At 42.8% G+C, this 23,465-nt stretch overlaps 1 protein-coding gene across 1 annotated transcript; it reads left to right on the top strand.

Moving 5' to 3' along the window:
• The first annotated feature begins 27 nt into the window (after nucleotides 1-27).
• LOC8040396 (actin-related protein 5) lies at nucleotides 28-23,465 on the top strand. The gene is given in 22 exon segments (XM_029991871.4): nucleotides 28-221; nucleotides 293-357; nucleotides 359-382; nucleotides 865-954; nucleotides 956-970; nucleotides 1,041-1,061; nucleotides 1,063-1,153; nucleotides 1,216-1,314; nucleotides 2,759-2,946; nucleotides 3,338-3,454; nucleotides 3,552-3,653; nucleotides 5,743-5,823; nucleotides 6,646-6,771; nucleotides 10,074-10,166; nucleotides 12,328-12,388; nucleotides 12,483-12,508; nucleotides 14,302-14,402; nucleotides 17,351-17,431; nucleotides 17,559-17,676; nucleotides 19,485-19,596; nucleotides 22,746-23,250; nucleotides 23,387-23,465. Coding segments are annotated over 21 exon segments (1,926 nt in total). The 5' UTR covers nucleotides 28-109; the 3' UTR covers nucleotides 22,949-23,250; nucleotides 23,387-23,465.

Below are 23,465 nucleotides of genomic sequence, written 5' to 3'. Positions count from 1 at the left end.
TCTTCTGAATCCGATCCAATCCGTTTGGCAAATATGGAGGCCGCATATGTAAACAAATAGTTTTCGGCTGCTTCCAGCGGGAAGACAGATCTTCAATCTGAAATTTTCCATGGCTTCCTCCAACGTGTTCGCACTCCCAAATCTTAATAAGGAGCCAGACGAATTTTTCGCCTACACTGACAGCACACGATTGCGGAAAACCCCGATTATAATCGACAATGGTAAGAGCTACTTTCTTTGGGCGTTCGCATTTCGGCTGTTAAACTTATTTGAAAACCGCGAAAACTCACAGGATCCTTCGAGTGTCGAGCTGGTTGGGCTATTGACGAGTCACCTCGCATGGTGTTCAAAAGTGTCCACAGCCAAGCAAAGGGGGAAAAAGGTAAGCGCGGCTGCACGGAGCACTCCTTGGAAGCAGCTGCTTGCGACATTTTGTTCGTACTAAGGACAGTTCTTTTGACGCAAGGGGTGAGAGGTTTATTAACTTATTAGCTAACCTGTGTGCTTGAATTTCTGTTAGACATGCCGTTCCAGAAACTTCTTGAAGATAATCGTCACGACTTTCAATGAACCGCCATTGAAGGAAACGTAGGTCACATCGAGAGGAGCATTGATATGCTAAACAGACTGAATATAACCAGGAAAAGACTTGGGGCTAGATGGTATGAGCTTTCTAGGTCAGGTAATTACTGTAATAACTATGGTAGAAATCTGTCGATAAAGCGTCGTTCTGGAAAGCTATCTGTAGGACGTAACAATGAGACATTGTCCGATTAAGCAAACCAGCAGACAGCCATAGTTCGCGCCGCTTCTTGCCAAGCTGTCGGTTTTGTTAACTAGTGCCTTTTTGATGTGCGCCGCCAGGAAAGTGAAGTCCAAGTGGGGAATGACATCGCCAACATCGAGGTTGTGCGGTGGCTCCTCAAGACACAGTTTGATCGGAATGTGGTCACGTCATTTTGACATCCAGGTTTGTGCTTGATTCTGCGGACAGTGAAAACCAATATCTGAGTTCCGAACGAATCCGCAACCCCTTGCAGGAGCAAATATTCGACCACATTTTTCAACCATCTGGGCATTTCATCCGAAAGTCGGGTTGACCATCCGATGGTGCTGACAGAGGTTGTCGCCAATCCAGGCTACTATCGTCAAAGTAAGGCGTCCCTGGAGGGAATCTAAATTCAATTTAAATATACACTTTTACTTTGTTTTCAGATATGTCCGAACTACTGTTTGAATGCTATCAAGTACCGCAGGTTGTCTATGGCATCGATGCCCTATTCAGTCTTCACCATAATCACCCCAAGAAATCAGGTAATTGCTTTCTAACATAAGTTTGGATTGCTAAAAGCTCGTGCACAAAATAGCCTTCGGCCTTGCTGAGAATCTCAGGTTTCCTCTTTTCCTCTCGTCCTCACACTCTTCTCGTCTACACTTAGAGACGCAGTGGGTGTGGACAACACCTCTTAGATAACTAGGCCGTACGGCATGTAAGTTTGTCTTCTTTCTACGCACCTTGTGGGTTTGTTTACACTCCAAATGCACCCACATGCTTTCGTTTCCTCCCATCCTCAACCGATGACGGCGCGTTTGGCTGCCTCGCTATCACGCATTCCCTGCACATTCTCTATGTTGCCACTTTATGGGCATGCCTCTCCTTGTGTTGCAAAGTACCAAGAACGAATAGTGTTAGTATATTTATGTTGCCTACCACAGGTCAGCGTGGGGCAGAGATGTGACACGAGGGCTGTGTCTAGGACTAGGATTTGTGTTCAATCAATGAGGACGCACATCCCAAATGGACACCAATGCTGCAGTTGTGTCCCACATGTCCCCTCCGGTGGCTTCTGGTAGGCTGCATAGAAAATCTAGCCCCGTGGGCTTGTTATTGAAGAGATGTTTGTCTGGGGACCTGTTCCCATGGAAAAAAGGAAAGCGTCTCTGAGACAGAGAAGGAGATTTGATGGGTTGTATACCTTTTCTGGTTGTGCCTCGGTGTTTAACTGTAAGAATACCCATAAACACCCAAATACCATTTGAACAAACACAGAGCAGCAGGGAAACTACTAGCATCGCCATGATATGGTTTGCTTACCTGTACGTTGAAGTTAGCAGATTTTTTAAATGTCACAGTCGAATTATGTTTTTACCATTTATCAGTATCTTTTTTATTACTCCAATGCATAAAGTCTTTTCTCGCAATGTTTAAAAAAAAACAAAAAAACTAGACGGCAGACTGTTGGTTCGCTCAGAAAAATAAATGTTTACTCAAACAAATTTAGTGAATTGTTTGGTTCCTGGAGCTACAAGAAGAGTAAGTTGTGACTGGCAAGTGAACAGTTTTATCAAAAATTATTAGCGGATATACAAAATATCTAGCAATACTTTTTCCATTGCCAGAGGGCAGTGGAATGCTTCCTTCTCAAAATTAAGAGATTGTGTAGGGAAGCTGAGAACATCAGAGAATAAGTGCAAGTTGTGTTGGCATGACTGTGACGGCAATCAAGCTCTCATATGTAACTTCTTTTTCCCCCAGTTCTACTTTCTGTATGAAAACTAAATTTAGTTATTGTTATTGCTACTATTCAATTGCTGCTTTTATAAACACATCCTGAGGCAGTTAAAAAAAGAAAAAAGGCTTCTGATGTCTTTTGCTTTTCTGTAGCACTGTAGGTTTTTTTCATGGTTTACTCTATGAGCTTTGTATATACCATAGATTAAAACAGCCATTTCAAAGGGTTGTTTTTCTATGTTTCAGAGAATGCCATGGTCCTTTCATTTGGTCACCACACCACTCACGTAATCCCTGTGCTGAATGGTCGAATTGATGCTGAAAACTGCAAAAGAATTAGTTTAGGGGGCAGCCACATCACTGCCTATTTGCAGCGGTTAATGCAGCTGAAGCATCCTCACCTCAGTGCCGCTGTCACACTAAGCAGAGCTGAGGTATGACACTCTCGCTGGCACCCTGTTCCTCTAAACTTAATATTTCAAATGCACTTTCCAATTATAGTCATCAAAATTTGTCGTATTTGTTGCTGAAATGCTTTTAAGGGTATGTGTTTGGGCCCCTTGTCGCTGTTAGGTGTGTTTTAAGTGCACGCCTAGACAGGCTGGACCAGCCATGCTTGCACGTGGCCTCAGCTGCGTTCTCACTTGTTGCTTACTTGCATTCTCAGATGCTGAAACACGCCTGAGTGCAAACTTCCCTAGGCATGTCGTTGTCTTGGTGCATAGTTCTTATTGGGTGCATTGAGAAAGCTTGAAGGTGATGTTTTATCACTAACAAAACCAATAAGAAGCCCAGGAAAGCATGTGGGAATATTTTATATTGCAGCATCTTGTCCACGAGCATTCCCTCATTGCTGAGAACTATACTGAAGCTTTGGAGCAGTGGATGGATGGTGACTATTTCGAAAAACATTGCAGGCGAGTTCAACTTCCTTTCAACCCGGTAGGCCCAAAGAATTTTTTCTGAACCGTGCTTTTGTTTGCTACTTGCTAAGTGATATGTCATGTCAAGACGTTTGTATTGTTCCCACGGCTGCAAGGCACCGAGTGGAATGGGAAGCTCTGGAGTTGGCAAAATGGACCATTGCCTGAATATTGTCAAGAGGGTACAAGAGGCCATTGCAAAGAGGAAGCAAGACAGGGTTTGTATTTATTGTCAAGTGCTTTAAGCATAGCAGATACAATTGTATTGTCTCAAAGTGCTAAACATATGTCAAAGTGTTCCTATTGCTTTTGAAATTTTTATGGTTATGCCAGAAATTCTTGGCTACTTGAAGTGGTTTTGTATTTTTTGAGAAAAACACTACTATAAATTTTCTATTTATTTCGTCTCCAAGATCAAAAGTATCAGATTCATCATGCAGTTTAGTCCGTGGATTGGGCAGAAAAATTCCTGGTTCCTTGCCATGGCTTGCAAATGAACATCAGTAACAGCTGAGGTGCTGTAAATTCTGCTTTACACAGACTGCACACAATCACAGTGCACAGTAACAACGACGTCACGTAACGTCGCAGTGTCTCGTGACACCGTGACGCTAGTGGAGAAATTTGCCTGCCAATTTCAATGAAAAACTTTTTTTTCCTAAGTCCATCTTCTTAAACTAGTAGAAAAATTTTGCCAGTGTCATGTGACATGATGTTCCATGACATTGCTAGATCATCCGGGACAGCTTTACAGAAAACTCGCTCGGCGATCTGCTGTTAAACCATGCCCAATACCAGCTGTCTCCATACAACATCTTCAAAATATTGTTGAAACTAAACCCCTTGATTATCCTTGTCCTCAGAGCTTAGAGTGATTGTGTCTTGACTCGTGGCATGCACACATGCATATTCCATGACCCAAGATGTCCAAGTTTTCCACTTCAGAAAACAAGCAATACATGCATCTCTCAGATGCTTGATCGCTTCACATGACACTAGCCAGCCGAACCCGTGTGCTTGCACAACCAGCAGCAATGTCGGAGGCAGAGGTTGAAGCCACGGCTCACTGCATTTTTACAGCGAAGCTGTTAAGGGCTAGGTTCCCCAGGATCGCGTCCGGTACCAGACAAATGTTGACACAAAACTCTGCAGAGCTACCACCATCTATGAGCGACGGCAGCAACCAGACAACCGGCTTGCCGGCCTTGCTCATAGATGGTGGCAACCTTTCCAGCCTTTCCACTCTGGTTTTCACCAGAGTGGAAAGATTGAATTTCTCTAGGCGTCGTCCTAGATGTCGTCCTCAAGGTCATCCTAAACATTGTCCTTGAGGTTGTTCTCGAGGTTGTCCGAGAAGTCATCCTTGAGTTTGACTTAGAGGTTGTCCTTGATGTTGTCCCTGAGGTCGTCCTCGAGGTCATCCTAGAAGTCGTCCTTGAGGTCGTCCTAGACGTCGTCCTCTAGGCGTCGTCCTTGAGGTTGTCGCACCATAGTACAGCTTTGCTGGTCTTTCTTCACCAGAGTGGAAAAGTTGAAAGTTTTGTATTTCCTTCATCTTTAGCATAAGTTTCAGATTTGGATGTACTAAACAAAATTATGTCTATATCCACCATAAGCATGTTTTTTCAGCAACCTCTTCAGCTTCCCTTTAAAGTATTACATACAAATATGCATTAGAGCCTACTTTGAAACCGATTTCTGTTCTCCATTCTTTTTCGTGCTCACTTCTCTTCATCAAAATTCAGCAAATCCGAGAGCTAATCCCCGCAGAAATAAGGATGGGATTCCTCCTGTCTGGATTTATGTGTGACTTTAAGGATTTTTCCTTGCAACATAACCTTTTGCCCCACCCAGAACTCCTAAATTTAAAATAAAGATCATGAAACTTTTTTAGTGGAAGAACATAGCATTAATTAAACTTGAGGAAAAAACGAGAAGGGACGGACAAACCATCCCTTCTCGTTTTCTTCCTCAAGTTTAATTATCCCTACCAACCTGCTCGTTCTGTCGTAACATAGCATATCTCTTACTTTTTATATATTCATATTTCAAGTCTTGAGTGCTTCAACTCAAGAAAAGAATTTTAATCATTACTCGCTCTTATGCAAAGTGATTTTACTGGGGTGTGCTTTTTTAAGAGTAATTGACTCACTTTTGCAGCCTATTTCACACAAACTTTGGCAGGTTTTATACTGTAGTTGTAGCAGCCAGAATTTTATGTAGGATCTCAATGATTCATTAACTGTAGTGTGATAGCCAGGTACATAGTGAGATTTTCTTGTAAAACAGCATGCACTGTTTTTGCAGCTTTCAGATGATGAAGAGAAGCTGCAACAGCTGATCAACATACAGGAACTCCTTGAGTTTGAAGATGAAGCAACCTTTCAGGTAACAACTTGTTTTGAGCAAAGGAAGTTTGAGCACAATCAACCCGTTTCTTTTTCTTCTACGTTATGTGCATTTATAGACGGTGAAGGGGGTTCACGTTAGAACTTTCTGGATTTCTGTGTATATAAAGGAAAGAGCATATGCACGATATATGGCTGAAAGATCAGTCTGTATTGTTTAGCATGATTTATATTGCAAAGTTATGTTTCTGCCTATACAATCCTGCCTCAAGATTGCATCTCTTCACAATTGAAACCTCATGCGACTTGATAGGCAACGCTGCTTTCGTGACCTCTTATAGGGGTACGCAAGGAGGAACAGAGGCATGAGGAGGAGGTTTGCTAAAAGAAAGCCGGCGATTGCTCCAAAGCAAAACTGAAGAAGCAAAATGAAATCAAGTTGTGGACACCCCTAGTTTGGATAGAAAGAGAAGAGCCCAGAAATAGCTTAAAAATAGGCAGAACAACTGAAACAAATAGTGACTTCTGCTGTTGGACGTCTGTTTGCTCAATTCCACTTATTTTGCTTGCGGTGGAGTGTTGTAATAGAAATACCTCATTTTAAGTCCGATCGCAGTTGACGCTATGCGACAATAGGACCAATCGAGCAGTGACGAAAGTGCAATGTCAGTATTTTTGTGGTCTTTGTTTGTGTGTGTCATTACCAGCCCATCCAATGAACTCAGACGGTGTGCCGTGTCCTTATGTATGTGTTCGCATATTTTTTAGCCTTTGAATGTGCTCGCTCTTAAGGTGAAGCAAAGTATAGTCTGAGTGTTTCAGCCTGCACATCTTATTCCCCTTTTTATTTCCCACGCATTAGAGGACTCTCCAGGAGCTGGGCTTCTCCAGTATTGAAGAGCTCACCTTGGTGATCAACGAACTGAGGCGGCAGGTGCAGCAAGTTAAGAACACCCTGGTGGGAACCACTGCTGACTCGGACTTTTTGGTACGGAGCCTCACAATTTGCCTCTGACGTGCAGGCGTTTGAATCGTGGATGCATATATTGTTGCATGCATGCAATACGCTGCTCCTGTTCCGTTCATCTAGGAGATATGTGTACACTCTTACCCCGAGCGTAAGCGATAAAAAGGCCAGAACGACCTTGCCTAGTCAGTCTTGCCCCAGCTCTTTCCCGAACATTCTAGGTGGAATATTCAAGATGACAAGCATAGTAGATAAAGAACCCAGTGCTGTATTGCCGATTCATTTCACTGATTATCTCTCGCCGACTACCGTCGCTTGCTGATGCCACCGTCGACGCTCGCTGTTGTTTTCTCGACGTTTGTTCTTTTTCGTATTTAGCACAAGTTCGCCCCCATTAAACCTTTAGTTAATTTTGTTTTCTTCTGCCTCATCGTCTGTCCTTCGTCACAGTATCTGTATCAGTAATTTTAGGGGTGCCACTTCTACACCGTTTGTTTTTGTTTGCCTCTGTATGATTGGAGCTGGTGCAGGCAAGTGCATGGCTGCACGTGATGGGCGGCAGCCTAGAGCCCTGCACGGGCCGGATTTTCTAGGCCTGACCCGGCCCGGCAGAGGCACGGCCCGGGCCCAAGCCCGGTCCGAGCCCGGGCCCGGTCCGAGCCCGACAAAATATTTAATTTCTAGGCCCGGCCCGACCCGGCCCGGAAGAGACATAGCCCGGGCCCGGCCCGGGCCCGGCAGAATTTTTAGACAGAAGTTCGAGCCTGGCCCGAGCCCGACAAAAATGTTTTAAATATAAGCCTGAGTCCGGCCCGAGCCCGACAGTTTTTTATTCATGAGCCCAAAAAAGTTTGCAGGCTTTAACCTAAAGACTGTCTAAGCATAAAGCGAGCATATTGGATTTAAATTTTTTTTGGACTTGGATCGAGATTTTTTGACTCAATAAATATCCCGACTTGGTATATTTTCGAGAATAATGGTGAAATATGCAGTGTGTAAGTGATTTAAAGAAAAAAAAGTGCCGTATTCTTTATTTATGCATTTCTTGAAGAGATATCGGGCTTTTCGTTGTTCGATTCGTTTCAGAGAACTTTTCTCTCTACATGTTTTTGTGAAGAAATAATCAGAATCACGCTAGTACATATTCAAAAAGCTGTATAAGCATAAAAATATCTAGTTAGCTTATCTTTGGCGGCATAGTAAGGCTCCCTGCACAAAAGCAAAATCAAGCTCACATTGTTTTTCTTGTGTTCAGTTTGAAACGCAGAGGAAAAATACACTCATGTTGTACCCTGCGACTGGAGTGCCCTCGGTTTCTTGACCGTACTTTCCCACTATGGTGGAGGAATCCATATGTTTCTTTTCATCCACGTAAAAGCTTTCCAAGTGCAAGACGTCTTTTTTTTTTTTAACAGCAGCTTAGTAATTTTGCATTTCGCTTGTTTGTTTTCATTAAACCGAGAAGATCAATGAGCAGCTTTTTTGTTATCAACAATTTAAAATTTGTGGCACACGACTGCCCAGCCACGGCCCGGGCCGACACGGCCCGGAAAATATTTTGTTCAAGCCCGAGCCCGGCCCGGGCCCGAGAGAATGCATGCTACCCGGCCCGAGCCCGGCCCGCGGGCCGGGCCAGGCTCGGGTTTTTGGGCTGGCCCGGGCCCACGCAGTGCTCTACAGCAGCCTGGCTGAAATTTCTGTGGCCAGGCTCTTGCTTTTGTTTCTGGAGGTTGGCAACATATCTAATACAGTTCAATCAACTTATAACAACAATGAGAAAGCCCGAAAATTCAATTGTTATAATTGATTATCGTTGTTTCGAGACTAGGAGCTGGGCGATTCTAGTCTTGAAACTCTAGAAACTGACTGTTATGAGCAAAACATCATTATATGTGGTATCATTATTAGTGGATTGCACTGTAGTGACACAACCTATAAATGTTTCCTTTTTTCCGTGCACTCATGGAGTTGGCTCGTTGAACACCTATTCCTGGTGTTACATGATGTCGTAATTTTCAGCAAGAAATGGAAACTTTGTTCAAGAAGAAAGAATGAGATGCTGAAGAAGAATGCAAGTTATAAGCAATGCAAAGTATTGTTTATGATCGTGCACTATACTTCGTCTCACTTTAGTATGGACTATTGTTAGCCGCACGTGGTAAAGGCGCGAGCTAGTTGCTTCAAATGAAGCCTCGGCGCCTGCACGAGCGCTCGTGCCGCGAGTGCTCCAGTCACGGCAGTCAAGGCTAGCCGATTGCGCTAGCACAGCATTCACGGTTTGTCCATCCTAAAGTGAGACGAAGTATAACCTATTTCTCTATTAAAAATATGATTGTAGGTCACGGCATGCCCCTTTTTGGCAAATATGCCTTTTTTTCACTGACAAAGGGCTGTACGCATGTTGTGACGCTTGGTAAGATTCATAGGACGTGCATGATCGTAACTTTGGGTTCTTAGGGCGCTTGGTGCACATAGACCAGGGGTTTCAAACTCATTCGGCTGTGAGGGCGTCATAGTCCACGCCTGTCGAAAGGTCAAGGGCCGATGCAGAGTGGGGTGGGGGGGAGGGGGACGCAATAATGTTGTAGGATCACCCAGAAAGGAGGAAACTGCGGTGGTTTTCACGCTTCAGAGTAACGGAGTCTCTCAGTTGCACATTTGAGATTTTCTGGAGAAGGTACCTCGTGCTCCTTGCTTTTCGTAACCTGGCTGTTTCGGTGACGACATCTTTAGCTTTGATTCCTTTATGTGACTATACTGTAGGCCCATCCCTGACGTGATAACAAGATTGAAAATAACACCGCTCTGCTAATGTCCTTGCATTTTTCAATTCAACAAGAGAACAAGCACACTGTCGTTGCCATTTTCTCTAAAAATTTAGTCAAGTTCATGTCTAAAAAAAACCTTCATATGACTGTGCTTGCCTGACAATTTTTATAGTAGCATCAGAAGATATTTCTTGCATTTTAATGATGCTTCTTGACAGCTGGAAACCCAACCTCAAAGTTTTGTCCTTGAAAGTTGCTCTTGGTGGGCATGAGTTCGTGCAGTTGAGGCACTTCCTAAAAATGTCATTCTTGTAGCATAGTAGTGGTATTGTCGTACAGGTGAGTACCATGAGAGAGGCTGAGAACCAAAAATTAAGACGAAACAGTACTCAGTAAAAGTATACAGGACAAAGAAAAATATGTTAGCACTGAGCAACGTTTCTAGTGTAAATGAACCGAGGACATGAGACCATTATTTACGATGCCTCTTTAAAGAACCAATGCTTTCTGTCGATTTCTTACTTGGGGCCCTGTTTGTTGTCCCGCTTATCCCAGGAAAGCCCGATGAAGCGTGCCTGCTCTGACCTGGATCCCCGCCTCTTTCCTGAGCCCGACGCATGGATCGCCGCCGTGAGAAAGCGGCGAGAGGTGAATTCTGACTTGGATTCCTCTTGTTCCCACATTTGGGGTTCTCACATTTGTTCATTGATGCTGCGAGTTGTTGCAAAGAGATAGCGGATGTTTGTGGAACGGAAGCTTGAAGAATGACTGCAATTTGCCAGACACGACGTTTGTCGGAACCAGCAGGGCTATTGGCGAGGAGATTGAACTATGGGGGTGCTCTGACCCGTTTGTTATCCCCACACCTCGGTGTTTACCAAACACAAGGCACGTGGGCCCACAGGCCTTGTGGGCATGTCTATGTTATCATGTTTTCAACATCTTCAATAGAGCGCGAGGCACGGTGTAACGTAAAAATACTAACAATAAACAAAGTGACGTTAAGTGCCGATCTCTCCTGAAAGCAGTCGTCAGAGAATGCGAGCTTGACCCACCTCTGCTTTTGTGCTGAGCTGGCCATATGCATCATGCATGCTGCATTGTTCATGCAGGCTGGAGTGGTAACAAAATAGCCACTCCTCCCTCTCAGGCTACCGGGGAACACAAACTCCAGCCAAACGCTGATGCGGCGTTCGGTTACGTCAGCCAAGCTCATTGTTATTTGTTGTCCCCGTCCATGTAGTTCTAAAGTTAGCCGCTTGGGGCGCCATGGTTTGATCTCCCCTATAGTCACTGGCAGGGTGATAATGGCAGGGCATTTCTTTTGAGTGCCCGGCTCCCAGCATGTGCTCGTTGCCTTTTGCTGTGCTCTGGCAGTGAGTGCATGCTCAAGGCTCACGATACGCCAAAGCATTATAGGAGGTCGGGAGCTCACACTTGAGGCGGGACAACTGAAGAACTTCCTTGCCGTTCTCATCTGACCATAGTCTCCGAGTCCTGGAGGGTCATGTTAATGGCCTGAGAGATTAGGATCTAAAATGTGACAAGCAGCCGTTGCATTTGTGGACTGTGACGGCTTTCTGGCAGTCAGACTTTGGCCAAACAAAGAGACAAAGAAACCGGGAGTTTCCAGCTAGCTGACAAAGAGACCTCAAAAGATTTTTAATTGGGTAATACGGAAAAGGTCAAGTTGATTTTGGGATGCCCTTAATAGATTATCACATTAATTTGACATAGTGTATTTTCGTGGAGCTTGGGTCATTAGAGATGAAAATAGCCTCTGTTTAGCTGGGTTGTTATGGGCTGTGACTGAGTAACTTGAGGAAAGCTGAAGGGGAACTATCGCTATGTAGGCCAACTTGTGCATTTCAAGTGTGTTCCTGCATTCCCAGCTTAATGGTAGTGGAATGAAGGCCAAAGGACCTGTCTTGTAAACACTAACTTTTGATTTTTTTTTTTTACTTACCTCAATGACGTCAGTGCTGCATTACATAAAAGGGTGATAGCAAAGTAAAAGTAGCGTTCGGAACTATGACGACAGAAAAAGAAGCAGCGCAGGAAGTACAAACTTTAAAAAAGCAAATGATACAGAAGTTTAGGTTTTACAAAGTCAGGATCGATGTGACGAGTCATTGTAGGAACAGATCGGTAAGGTTAGGCTTTGACCACAGTTATAAACAATGCAAAGAATTTTTTACAATCATGCGCTAACCTGTTTCTCTATTAAAAATGTGATTAATGATTACTGCATGCCGCTTTTCGGCAAAATGTGGCCATATTTCACTGAGGGGTGTGCCATGGAAATATTTTGTTAAACGTACCACAGAAGAAAACAGTTATTTACAGTTCTGTTTGCATTATGACGGGCTGCAAATTATGATAATAGATTTAAGAGGTTTCTTCCAGTTAGCAATACATACATGTAGCCTGAGAAACAAAAACAAAACATAGGAACTCACATGGGTTCAACCTTTAGAACCTTGAGTCTAGCAGATTGGAATGGTGCAGTTGTGCAGTAAGATGACTTAAAAGGGAAATTGCTATGAAGATGTTGAAGAAAAACACCATGTCACATCTTGTGGCAGAACAGTTTGGTGCATGATAACTTTCTGACGTAAATTCACTAATTTTTTAAGCTCATCACCATGGGCTAAGGAAGAATTTAATACATCAAGAAATATTGAATTGATGAGGCCCATTTGATATTCCCTCTCGATGCAAGACTCGCTTCAGTCTTGCCTTATGAGATATATTGGCATTGCTCTTGCAGTCTCTATATCTCCTATGCATCAATATCTCTCTAATGCAGGAACTTAAAGATAGGAGAATGCAGCAACAACTAAGGCTCCTGGAGAAAGCCCACAACCCAGGTAGCTGTAATTGTTCATTTTGTTTGTGTGCATTGCAGTTGACGATAGGAGGCTTGGAATGCCCAGTAATGACTGATTCTGTGTGTATTTACAGCACTGAAGTCAAAGGTGAAGAAGAAGGTAATAAAGCAAATGTGCACCTAACTTTGCATTTTTTACACTGTGAGCTAGCACGATGAAACTCCGGTTGGAGCAGTGAAAATCCTGCACGGGGTGCCCCAGGCACAGTAAGCTGTTTGGAGCATGACCATAGTGTACTACCTCCAATTCATGCAGATCTGTTTGTAGTGGTAGTGGTTAGTGCTGATGTAACGTGTTAGAAAGCTGACACCGTTTATTGTTTTTGTTTTAAAGTGATTGCTTTTTGGGCAACCCTTAGCAGAGATTTCGACATCATGGGCTGTCGTCACCGTGTGTGGGAAAAAGGGAGACATTTTTTTTCTCCCCTCTTGGCGTGAGGAGAGGAAAATCGGGACTTCCCATTGGCTGTGCTGCACAAAGAGAGCGAAGAGGGCAGCCTTGGGCATCCCACCGAGAATGGCGCGATGAAGGGAGAATAGGGAGAATCCTCCTGTTGTCTGCCTCAAACAGTTGTTTGCAAACATTCCTTGCGTTACGCGAAATCCCACTTTGGCAGTACAGTCTATACTCATTTGCACCTCAAAAAAAAAAAAAAGGAAGTTTTCCGCATTGTTCATATGCCACGCGAAGTAGTTCTTACAATATTTGACTGACGGAGGAAGAAGCAATGTTCTGGCGTTTGAAACGTCTACGTCTTGATAAGAAAACATATGTACATAATCTGATATGGGCCCACATATATAATAATTCTTTACATAAAGGGAGAAATTATTAAGGCTCCGCGAGGAGCCAGGCTTTTTTTACTGCAATTCTTGAGGTGAAAACAAGCATAGCTTGGTTATAACAGACCTTGATAGTGACCAAGATTTCAGTCTGTTGTAAAAGGAGTATGCTGTATGCAGATATGAAGTTGAACCAATGGTACAGATAGAAGAACTAACCGAACTTCAGAAAGCAGTATGTTATATCCAAATGTCTGTTGTAACCAGGTCTGTTGTAACAAGTTTATACTGTATCCAGGTCCTACGCGCAATGTTGGACATTTTTAGAAACTTCCACCGCGCTTATCCACTTCACGGATTACTGGTGGCAGTTGTCAGTGGCATCTGCGATGCCAACCTCAACGGCTATTAGAATTAACCACGTCGCACCTCCGTCCTCAGATACGAGACAGCACCATTCCAGCCAGATTGCGCGACCTGCTACAGCTATCGCTTTCATTTCTTCGCACGTTATGGGTGAAAAATACTACTTTTTTTTTGTTCAGCAGTACAGATAAACTGCTTGTTCACGGCAAATGCGCAACTTATTTATTCTGCCAACACCTCTCGTGCATGAACTGGGGGTGGTACGTTTCAATCTCACCCCCTACAGCTTATTGTGCCTGAGGCATTCCATGCGGGATTTTTAGCACTCCGGCCGGCGTTCCAGCTTGTAGTGTCACAGACTGTACATTGGCCGCTATCATCCTGAGGCCTAGATATATTTAGTTAGCAGTGTACCGTTAACATTTTCATATTCGTGAGCTTTGAAAGTTTGCAAGTTACCTAACACGTAGGTACTGGCACATTTTATGGTAACAGAATTTTTTGATCGGGGACAAGTTTATGAACTGTGTAATCTCTCGTAGGAATCGGTGAAGTGCGATAAATTGTTTGAATTGTTTTTCATAAGTCACCACAGAAAGTAACCGGGTACAGTAATGCTTAAAAATCAGTGGCAAGGGTTGTGCTATTTATTCAGCAGACACGAAGCTTTTCAGAAGTACGTTCCCATTGTCACCGTTCTACTTTTTGTTAATGTTTGTGCACTTCTTTTCTTCACTTATCCAGGATCCCCAGTTTTCCGATATAGATCTGGATGATTGTGACTACACTGAGGAGATTGATGAAATGGAGGAAATTATCACCGAATTTGAAAGAGACTTCAAGAAGTAAGGGTCGTTCTAACATTCAAAGCTGAACCTTGCTCACATTGAATCTTCTCTTCACTTTGGTACAGAAAACTCTTTTTCTTGGTCAGTTTTGTTCATTACAATATTTTTGTAATCATCAAACCGAAGCTCTTTATTTTGTTCCCTATCTAATCTCTATCTTGATAGGAATGCTGAGATTTTGAATTTCACCGGTGATTACCGCACGTTAAAGGGCCACTAGGCAATATCTTTGGTTTTTCGTGGCTTGCTCAGTACAGCTCTATAGATTATGAGTAGAGTTCTTTCGTTTTTCGTGGCTTGATCAGGACAGGTATTAGTAGGGTTCTGCATTTTCGGGTAAATCAGATAAATCTGAAAAACACTTGCTGGGAAAAATATTTTGAATTCGGATTTATATGAAACACTATGAATTCAGAAACTCAGTTGCAAAAACAAAAGAAACTTCTTGAAAAACCCAAAAGACACTTTCTTCATCCACTTTTTATTGTTTCCAAGTTTCTTCGTTCCACTTTGCCCTTTCCGAAGGCTTAAAAAAGTCTGTCCTATGAACCCTTATCAGAAAAGGCAGGTGTCCTCCTCACAACAATTGGCTAACCAAGGTCGAATACATAGTTAGGTCAAGCGGGGGCTTTCCTCCCGGATACCTTTCTTTCTAAGACCTTCACTCGCCATCCTGTGACCTCTTTTTGTTGCAGACTGAACCTTTGCACGCATTCCCGAGTCATCCTCGTTGACGATAGAAATTCGAGATTCAGTCAGTTGCATTAATGTGGCAGTTCGGGCCAGTTGGTTCATGATTGTAGACAAGTGCCAAAAAAATAGACAGGGACAAGAAGTTGACGTAAGCAGTGGCGCACTCACAACTAACATTCCTTGATAAACCAATCCCTTATATAGCCGTGAAAAACATCAGTTATGACTCCAACCGGTGTAACCACCTATTAAGAAATTCATATTCTTTTGTTGATAAGGCTATGGATGTGTCACTTGTACACCCTCGTGCCTTTGGCTTTAATCTCAAATGCCTCGTGTAGCTCTCTAGATACTTTATCTGGGTATCTTCTCTTGCTAAACACCCCTAAAATGCTAAATGCTAAACACCCCATAAACTCCGAATTTCGAGTGCATAAATAAATAAACCAAAAAACTAAAAAAAGAGAAGATTTTTTTGCAAAAATAAGCTTTGAAGATGCAGAATCCTAATTATGAGATACACATACTTTGTAAGGAAGCCTCACAATAGACTAATGCAGCAAAACACCAATGTGTACTTCCCTTTTTAACTTCTTAATTTATATTTTTTTCACTCTTTTCTTTTATATTATTAGACGATGAGCACTTGGAGAGTGAAAGTAACAGGTCGACAGCACTTTATTTTGTTAACGGTTACCGTGCTATCCCTAATGTAGTATGGACCCGATTGCACTTATGATATAAAAGATTGGGTTATGATCAGGGTTTTTATTACTGCTATAGTCGCTGACAGGATAAGAATGGCAGGGTATTTCTTTTGGATAGTCACTGGCAGGATGAGAACAGCAGGTCATCTCTTTCGGATGCCTGGCCTCTGGCACGCGCTCGTTGCCATTTGCCGTGCTTTGGTTGTGCGGCATGCTCGAGGCTCAAGAGATGCCGAAGCGCTATCGGAGCTGGAAAGTTCATGCTGGAAGCAGGACAACTGAAGGATCTCCCTGCCATTCTCATTTTGTCAGTGACTTTAGGCACAATTAATCAGATGACAGTGCTGTTGCACTCCCCATTTTATTTCTGTGCTCGGAGGCAATTGGAGCATATGAGTAGTGGTTCTTTCTCAGTTTACCCAGAACAGGTTTTGATGTGAGTGGTGGAATTTTATTAGTAGCTTTCAGTAGGGATGTGTAAATAGTAGGCCTTGAGTTCGAAGTGAAGTGAATTTCGAATTTGACACAAAAAAGTAAGCCCGAATGATGAACGTGGATTGTCAGACGTTTCTGCCTAACATATGCTCTTGCATAATCACGGCAGGTTAGTCCTGTTGAGTGCGCTTCACACCGCACCAGTGCATTGCGGGGCCTGCGAAGCCCGCGAGCTCCGTGGCTATCGCATAAGTCCTCGGTGTGAAGCGCACTCAACAGGGCTAACCCGCCACGATCAACACTTAGAAAAGTATGAATATCGCAGTTCATATCGGACCGATAATCGAATAGCGTCGAAACTACTCTGAAAGTTCAAATATTCGCACAACCTTACAGTTTATAATTGTCTCTTAAAATTTTATAGACTGTACATAGCAACAAAGACTACATACCAACAGCCAGCATTCAGCATGCAGTTCTTTCTTGGATGCAAATAGTTACATTGTAGTGGTTATGCTACCTTCCAATCCAGGTGCAATATACCAATGTTACAAATATTTTAGCCTACAGGTGGCATTCTTGCAGCTGATAGGTTTTAAGAAATGTTGAGCAAGAGATCATATCAGCTCTTTTAGTGACTTAAAAAGAATATGTTATTGGTTTTTCATCTACATCGTTGACTCTATATTTAACATGTTACTAGGGATTATACTGTTCACTTAATGAAACCACTTGAGGGGCTCAAAAGACATTGAAGTTCTGTCGCAGTGCCAGCAGGCTGGGCAAAGCTGGCTGCAATTTGTCACTAGTGTAAACACTAAAGTTTAAAGACTTCAGGTCTTTCTTATTTTACTGTGTTACATGTCTGGAAGTTAATATTCAGTGGTGTACTGTCTGTGTCTTGCAGTCTTAACTGCTACCACAAGACATCACTTATTTATCTTAATTATGGCAGTTTTGCTGTTCATGAGCACATGGATATTATGATGATGATGATACTTTACATGCTGGGCTCCTACAGGCTACGTTGTTTCCTACATGGTTTGTTTTCCGCTGTCACGATTCCTCGATTTTAAGTCCAGGCTGTTTCTTTCACCTTCGTGCACACAGAAAGCCACAGCTGGGTTCTGAACAGAGCAGTGCCAGTATTGCTGAATACTACCAGCTTCAGCTGGGCATTGAGAGGATCAGGTATGCAACCTCTTTTCTTGAAAGACTTCGAACAGCCACACTGTAACATTAATGCCTGCTGTTGCTGCTCATTCCTCTTTTTTTTTTTTTTTAATTAATCGTTGATGGAGCTACTTTTACATCGCAGGGCCCCCGAAATACTCTTTCAGCCGAGCATGATTGGCCTTGAACAGGCCGGACTTACGGAAACCCTGGAGTTTGTCTTCTCGAGGTACACCAAGGAACAGCAGTCTTTCTTGGCTCAGGTGACCAGCTGCTTTGAGCATCTTTTTCCAGTCTAGAAAGGCATGTCAGTGCAAATGGGCCCATTGGGTCTGTCTAGATATTATGAGGTTTCACATTCCCTGCCAAGGCTCGTGTTGGTAACAGAGATATTTGGTTGGTTCTTCTCACTAGTCAAGCTTACTTCATCCCATTGACTTTGGAATGGTACGAAATAAGTCACTGTAAGTGGGCATTGTGGCATTTATGGCTTATGGCATTGTGTTATTGCATTCACTATATTGGAACGCATGTAAGCGAGCCAGGTATGTTGCTTTTCTACGTGAGCTTTACTGTCTTCATTGGTGTATTTCTATCTTTTACTATTGATGAAAGTTGACAGTGAAAAACGTAGATATGCATAGAAACATTCCATTTTGGTCTACTACTTCCATGCAAGTGCGGTAGTAGTAACGTAAAATCCCGCTAGGGCGCCCTCCCCTGAGAGGTCGCCCATCCCGTTTTTCTGGCTAAATATCCATAACATAAAAATTCTGAAACATTGCCCCCTCCCCGGTTCCTGTCGGACATCCCACGGGGTCCGACGGGACATACCGCGCAATCTACGGTACTGGTATGTGTGACAAGCAGGTTCACAGCGTGTTCCTGCAAATTTTTTTCTGCTATCTGCGTGTGCAGTTTCGGTGCCCATAACATGCGAGTTCGTAGCGAGTTCCCACTTTTTTGTCCGTGGTCTGCGCACGCGATATCGGCTCCCGTGGCGCACAAGTTCTGCGTGTTTATTATGTGCAAATAAAATATTATAATTATTATTATCACTGTGAAACATGAATCTGCCGCATCTCACAGGAGCTCGTAGTGAATTACCGCCTGTCTATCGCGTTGTGAAACGCCAATTTGCGGTGTTTGCGATCTGCGGTATCAGTTCCCATGTCACATGGTTTGTAACAGGTGCCCCTTGTTTTTATTATTATTTTTATAAAGTTTTGCTGTCTCATCCCCAAAGATAGCCGACCTGACGTTTTTCACCATTTATCTTTTCATTTTGGGTGTGTGCCCTTAAATGGATTCTACAACGAAATTTCGGCGCTCATTTTTTGGTCTATATGTGTTCAAAGGAGCAGCATCACATCGAACATACCAATATTTTGTTAAAAAAGTCTCGAAAAGGAATTTTAAAACGAATTAGACGCTTAGCAAAGAGCACCTGGTGGATGTCGCTAACATCTCGCTTGTAATGCCCGTCTAGGAACCTTGACGGCTAGTGACGGATATTGTCTGGCCTCGGGCCACGACGAGAGAAGAGGGAAAGGAGGAGCTCCCCTCTTCCCGAGAATGCCTTTTGTGTGTCGCAGAAGTCGCTATTGTCCCCCTTCAAGATTACAGAAGATTAACCCGTCACTCAAAATTTGTACAAAAGCAGCCGCTTCGGTGGCTGGAACGACTAGGCCATCCTCTCGACGTCAGCCTCGCCGCAGCTTTGCTCGTCCCGAGACGACCTACGTCACGATTGCGTTGGAGGTCACGTGGTCTCCACTGGGCCTTCTCCGAGCGCTTGCCAGAGTGGGCCGTTTATAAGGAAAAATACAGCCACCAGGCTCAAAATACAACATGTGGTTGTCATTTACGAATATTGTGGATCATATTCAACCTATTTTTGAACACGATGGGAATATTTCAGATTTCGTTGAAGTATCCCTTTAAGGGAATTTACAATAACAGTTTTTCCACGTTCCTCATTGAAGAGGCAATTAGCACTGGCACCATGCGGAGCCTCTGATAATTCAGAGTCATAGCACTGCCGTGCCATAACAACTCTTTCATGTTCCAGAATGTGTTTCTAACCGGTGGACCGGCTTCGATTCGAGGAGTTCAAGAACGTTTACGTGCTGAGCTCCTGGCAATGCGCCCGTTTCAGTCTACATTCTCAGTGTCGTGCGCCAGTAAGTTCATTCATTTTGAGATTGCAGTCATTTTGTGTATGGGAGGGGTTCTGCTAGTACTTTATTACATGCATATGCGCAGCCGAACACGAAGCCGCACACCAAAACAACATGGAACACATTAATGCACTTTGTCACATTGTGCAGTTAGTATATGTGAAACGAGTGTTGGAGAATATTGAGGAGCAGTGTCCTGGACAGCCAAATGTTTGTCCCGCCTCCACCAAGTGATCATGTTGGCACATTCTATAGCTTATTTTGACTGCATCTGTAGTGTCTCTCTCTCCTAAAAAATGCAAAATGTATAGCTAACTGAGATAAATCTCTGCAAAAATGTTTGGCATAAGTGTCTTCATAACTGCAAAATATATTCATCACAGTCTTCTGAATGCTGCCAGTCGAAGTCACTTGTGAGATGTCCCTTTGTAATATAACTGACAACTGAAATGGTTTCAAAAATTTGCACAGTAAGAGGTGACCCTTATAATATCAATTAACTTGCTGGTGCATGCATGCAGTTGTGAAAGTACCATATTTTCCGAACTGTAGTCCGCGGACTATACATGTTTAAAAGTTGAAAATTCACCCGATGCAAACTATCTACGCGTGCGGATTATACTATGATTTGTTTTTTTCCAGGTCGTTAACTCTGACAAGTCGTGAAGAACTTTATGAGTAGTGGATTGTACTAATGTTGATTTACACATGATAAAGCTTCTTTGCGAGCTAATAGAGTAGGCATTTGTCAAGGTGTGCTGTGCATGATACTTATTACATTCAGACTAGGCACCAAGTGCGGACTATGCATGGTGTGCGGATTATGTACCGAGTGTAAACTATCTAAGCAAATACTTTTATTTTTGACCCCAGAATTGCAACTGAGGACTACAGTGAAACCCGTTTGGAACGAACCCACGTACAGCGAATTATTGTCGATATCGAACTCACAAAAATTTTAAATAAAAATGCATGTAAAAAGTACTTTTTATAACGAACAACATATTGGCTATATCAAACTTTTTCCCTTCGGGAAGACTTCCAAAACCCGCAAACAATTGTCTTCTAGCCTGTCCCTTCCCCCAAAAATAAGTAGGAAAGAAAGAAAATTCCAAAAGCTCAAGTTGCGAACGAAATTGAGCGAAGAGAAGCTATTCAGAAGGGGGAAAAGCTAAAAAATACACTCTGCAGGCACAAAAAAAAAAAAAAAAAAAAAATTATCCTAAAGCGTTTGCTTACGAAGAAAAGTAAGTCAGAAAATAAAATGAACTAAAAGAACAAAAAAAATCTGCACGCATGCAAAAAAAAAAAAAAAAAAATTGCAGCGCGTTATTACAAGGCGGAAGTGAAGAGATGAGAAACAAAGAGAAGCTCTCGCCTTACAACAAAAGCATCGTGGAAGTTTGTTGTATGTAAATTGTTTTTGCTATATCGAACTGATCGTAGCGTTTCTTGCTGTTCGTTATAAACGGGTTTGACTGTGTGCACCAAGTGCGGACTATGGTCTGGAAAATACGTTACCCTTGTTTGCATGAGAATTTTTATAACTGAAGTCCCTTATACTTAGACCTGTAAAACACACAAACGTGTATTTCACAAGTTCGTTTTTTTCTTGTAAAATTACAAAGCGTAGCTCCCTTTTTGTGAAATGTAGGGCTGAAAAACTTGCCAGAGTCAACGGTGGGCGGCGATGCAGACGACTGAGTCGAGCGGCGAGGTGCGTTTGGCACACATATTGATAGATGGCATTGGGAGCAGTGTCAGAAGGTGTAGCCGACCAGCGAAAGAATGCAGACAACACGCAGACGAAACCTGTCGGCAGCAAAAACGCTGTTGTTATGCAACCGCATTTTGTTTTTTAACTTTAAGTTTTGCTTTTATAGTTTGCATTTATTTTTAAACCAAAGGTACACTACAAAAAGATTATCTTAATTTTAGTAAATCACGGTCGTCGCGAGCAGTCTCGAAAAGGAGGTAGCGCCATCTATCAATATGTGCGCCCAACATACCCCGCCGCTCAACTCAGTTGTCTGCTTCGCCGCCTGCTGTTGACCCTGGCAAGCTTTTCAGCCCTTTTTTTTTGTACAGAAAGGGAGCTACACACAAGAAAAAACGGACCTGTGAAATACAGCTTTTTCGAAAAGGTTAGATTACTTCGTGCGGGCGTCGATTCTTACGGTCCATTTTAGATCGAGCCTTGTGACTTCAGACACTCATAATATAGTTTGGTGATACAAATTTTTATTGTCAAGAGGGCTCTAGCACTACCAAAAGCAATAGCTTGTTACCTTCCGTTGTTGCCTCATTTGTTTACTGGGGTATAAGAACCGCCAAAAATACAACATGTAGCTTTGTAAAAAAAGTTGGAATTAGGTATGTGGTCATACCAGAGACTGAGCGGTTATCAAGTTGCACACTGTGTAACATGTTTCAACTGAGGAGCAACACATAGAAAGAAGTGCCAAGTTCCTAATAACAAAAAATAGATACAAATAAAACAAGTTAACAGATTTTCAATAGAAATATTTCTAAAATGTGACGAAATAAAAAAAAAACATACATATCAGTAATGCAATGCATGGGACAGGATAAAGAAGTCAAAATACAAATAAGATCCAAATGTTGTCTAAAAAAAACAAACTAAAAAAACAGCAATGCTAGGTTACTGGAATGACGAAAACACCATAGTAAGTAATAACATAGTTGTAAAAGTAGTAAAAGCTTGTAATTGAGGCATAGAAAAGATTGATGCTAAGGAATGGCAATTATACCATCTTCCAAACCTTTAGAGGGTTGGATAAGGCAAATTAATTGTTTAGATGTGTGTCATTATTTTTGTGCCATGTCAGCTTTGAAAAGATGTGATAAAAACGCCTTGAGAAATGCTTTCCCTGATTGGATCTGAAAGCACTGCAATATAGCCATTCAATATAAAGCTGTATCCATAACTTTTAGCTGGGTATAGTTCGCTTGGCATCCCAGGCATTGCCGTTCCAAGAATAGCAGACAAGATTGGATTTACTTATAGCACTTGAGGCATTGAATGACCGCGTTCCTTTGCGACAATGCAACAGAGAGTGGAAGAAGTGTCCAGTCCGAGAGGGAACGGAATCCGTGACCGAGTGAGTGATTGATGTTCACGTTGCACTCAGAAAATCCTGGGCTGGACAGCTGGAAAGGTGCAAGACAGTGTGCCACCCAGAGGGACTTCCTGAACAAGTTTTCCATCCGGAAGGCGGATTACGAAGAGAAGGGAGGCGACTACTTGAGGGAGCACGCCTGTGCCAACGTCCCCACGCTGTCTCCAGTACTGGCTTCCACAAAGTCCCTGGTCCTGCCAGCGAACACGCTGTGATTCTTTCTGCCAGGGAGCACCGTTAAAGGGCCACTATAAAGAAACAAAATGTTTTTTTAAACAGTCTGGTTGGGACACGTGTGTCAAGAAATATATTTTATGGGAAGAAAATAATTTTTAGAGCAATAATGATTGCGCGAGATTTCTGCGCGCAAAGTCCATGACGTCACGGGATGGTCATACACTCTTTCCGCCTCAACGAGATGGTCGTACACTCTCTCCACCTCAACATGATGGCCAAGCCGATCCACCTGTCCCCCCACGTGCCCGAAATGCCGAGAGAAAAAACAAGTGGAAAAGAGGTGACTACCGACTAAATCGCGTCTCGCACTGTCAATTTTGCTCTTAAAAATTGTTTTTTTTTTGCTTAAAATTGATTTTTCGACACGCGTGTTTCAATCAGACTGTTTAAAAACCAAACATATTTATTCTTTTCAGTGGCTTTTGAACGTCTTTTGTCATCCAGCAACATCCATCGTTACGATAGTGAAATAAACTGCATATGATCAGCAACTTA

Source organism: Ixodes scapularis, unplaced genomic scaffold, assembly GCF_016920785.2.
Source record: "Ixodes scapularis isolate PalLabHiFi unplaced genomic scaffold, ASM1692078v2 PGA_scaffold3__209_contigs__length_174095766, whole genome shotgun sequence".
Classification (NCBI taxonomy): domain Eukaryota; kingdom Metazoa; phylum Arthropoda; class Arachnida; order Ixodida; family Ixodidae; genus Ixodes; species Ixodes scapularis.
This window is presented reverse-complemented; position numbering and strand designations above follow the sequence as displayed.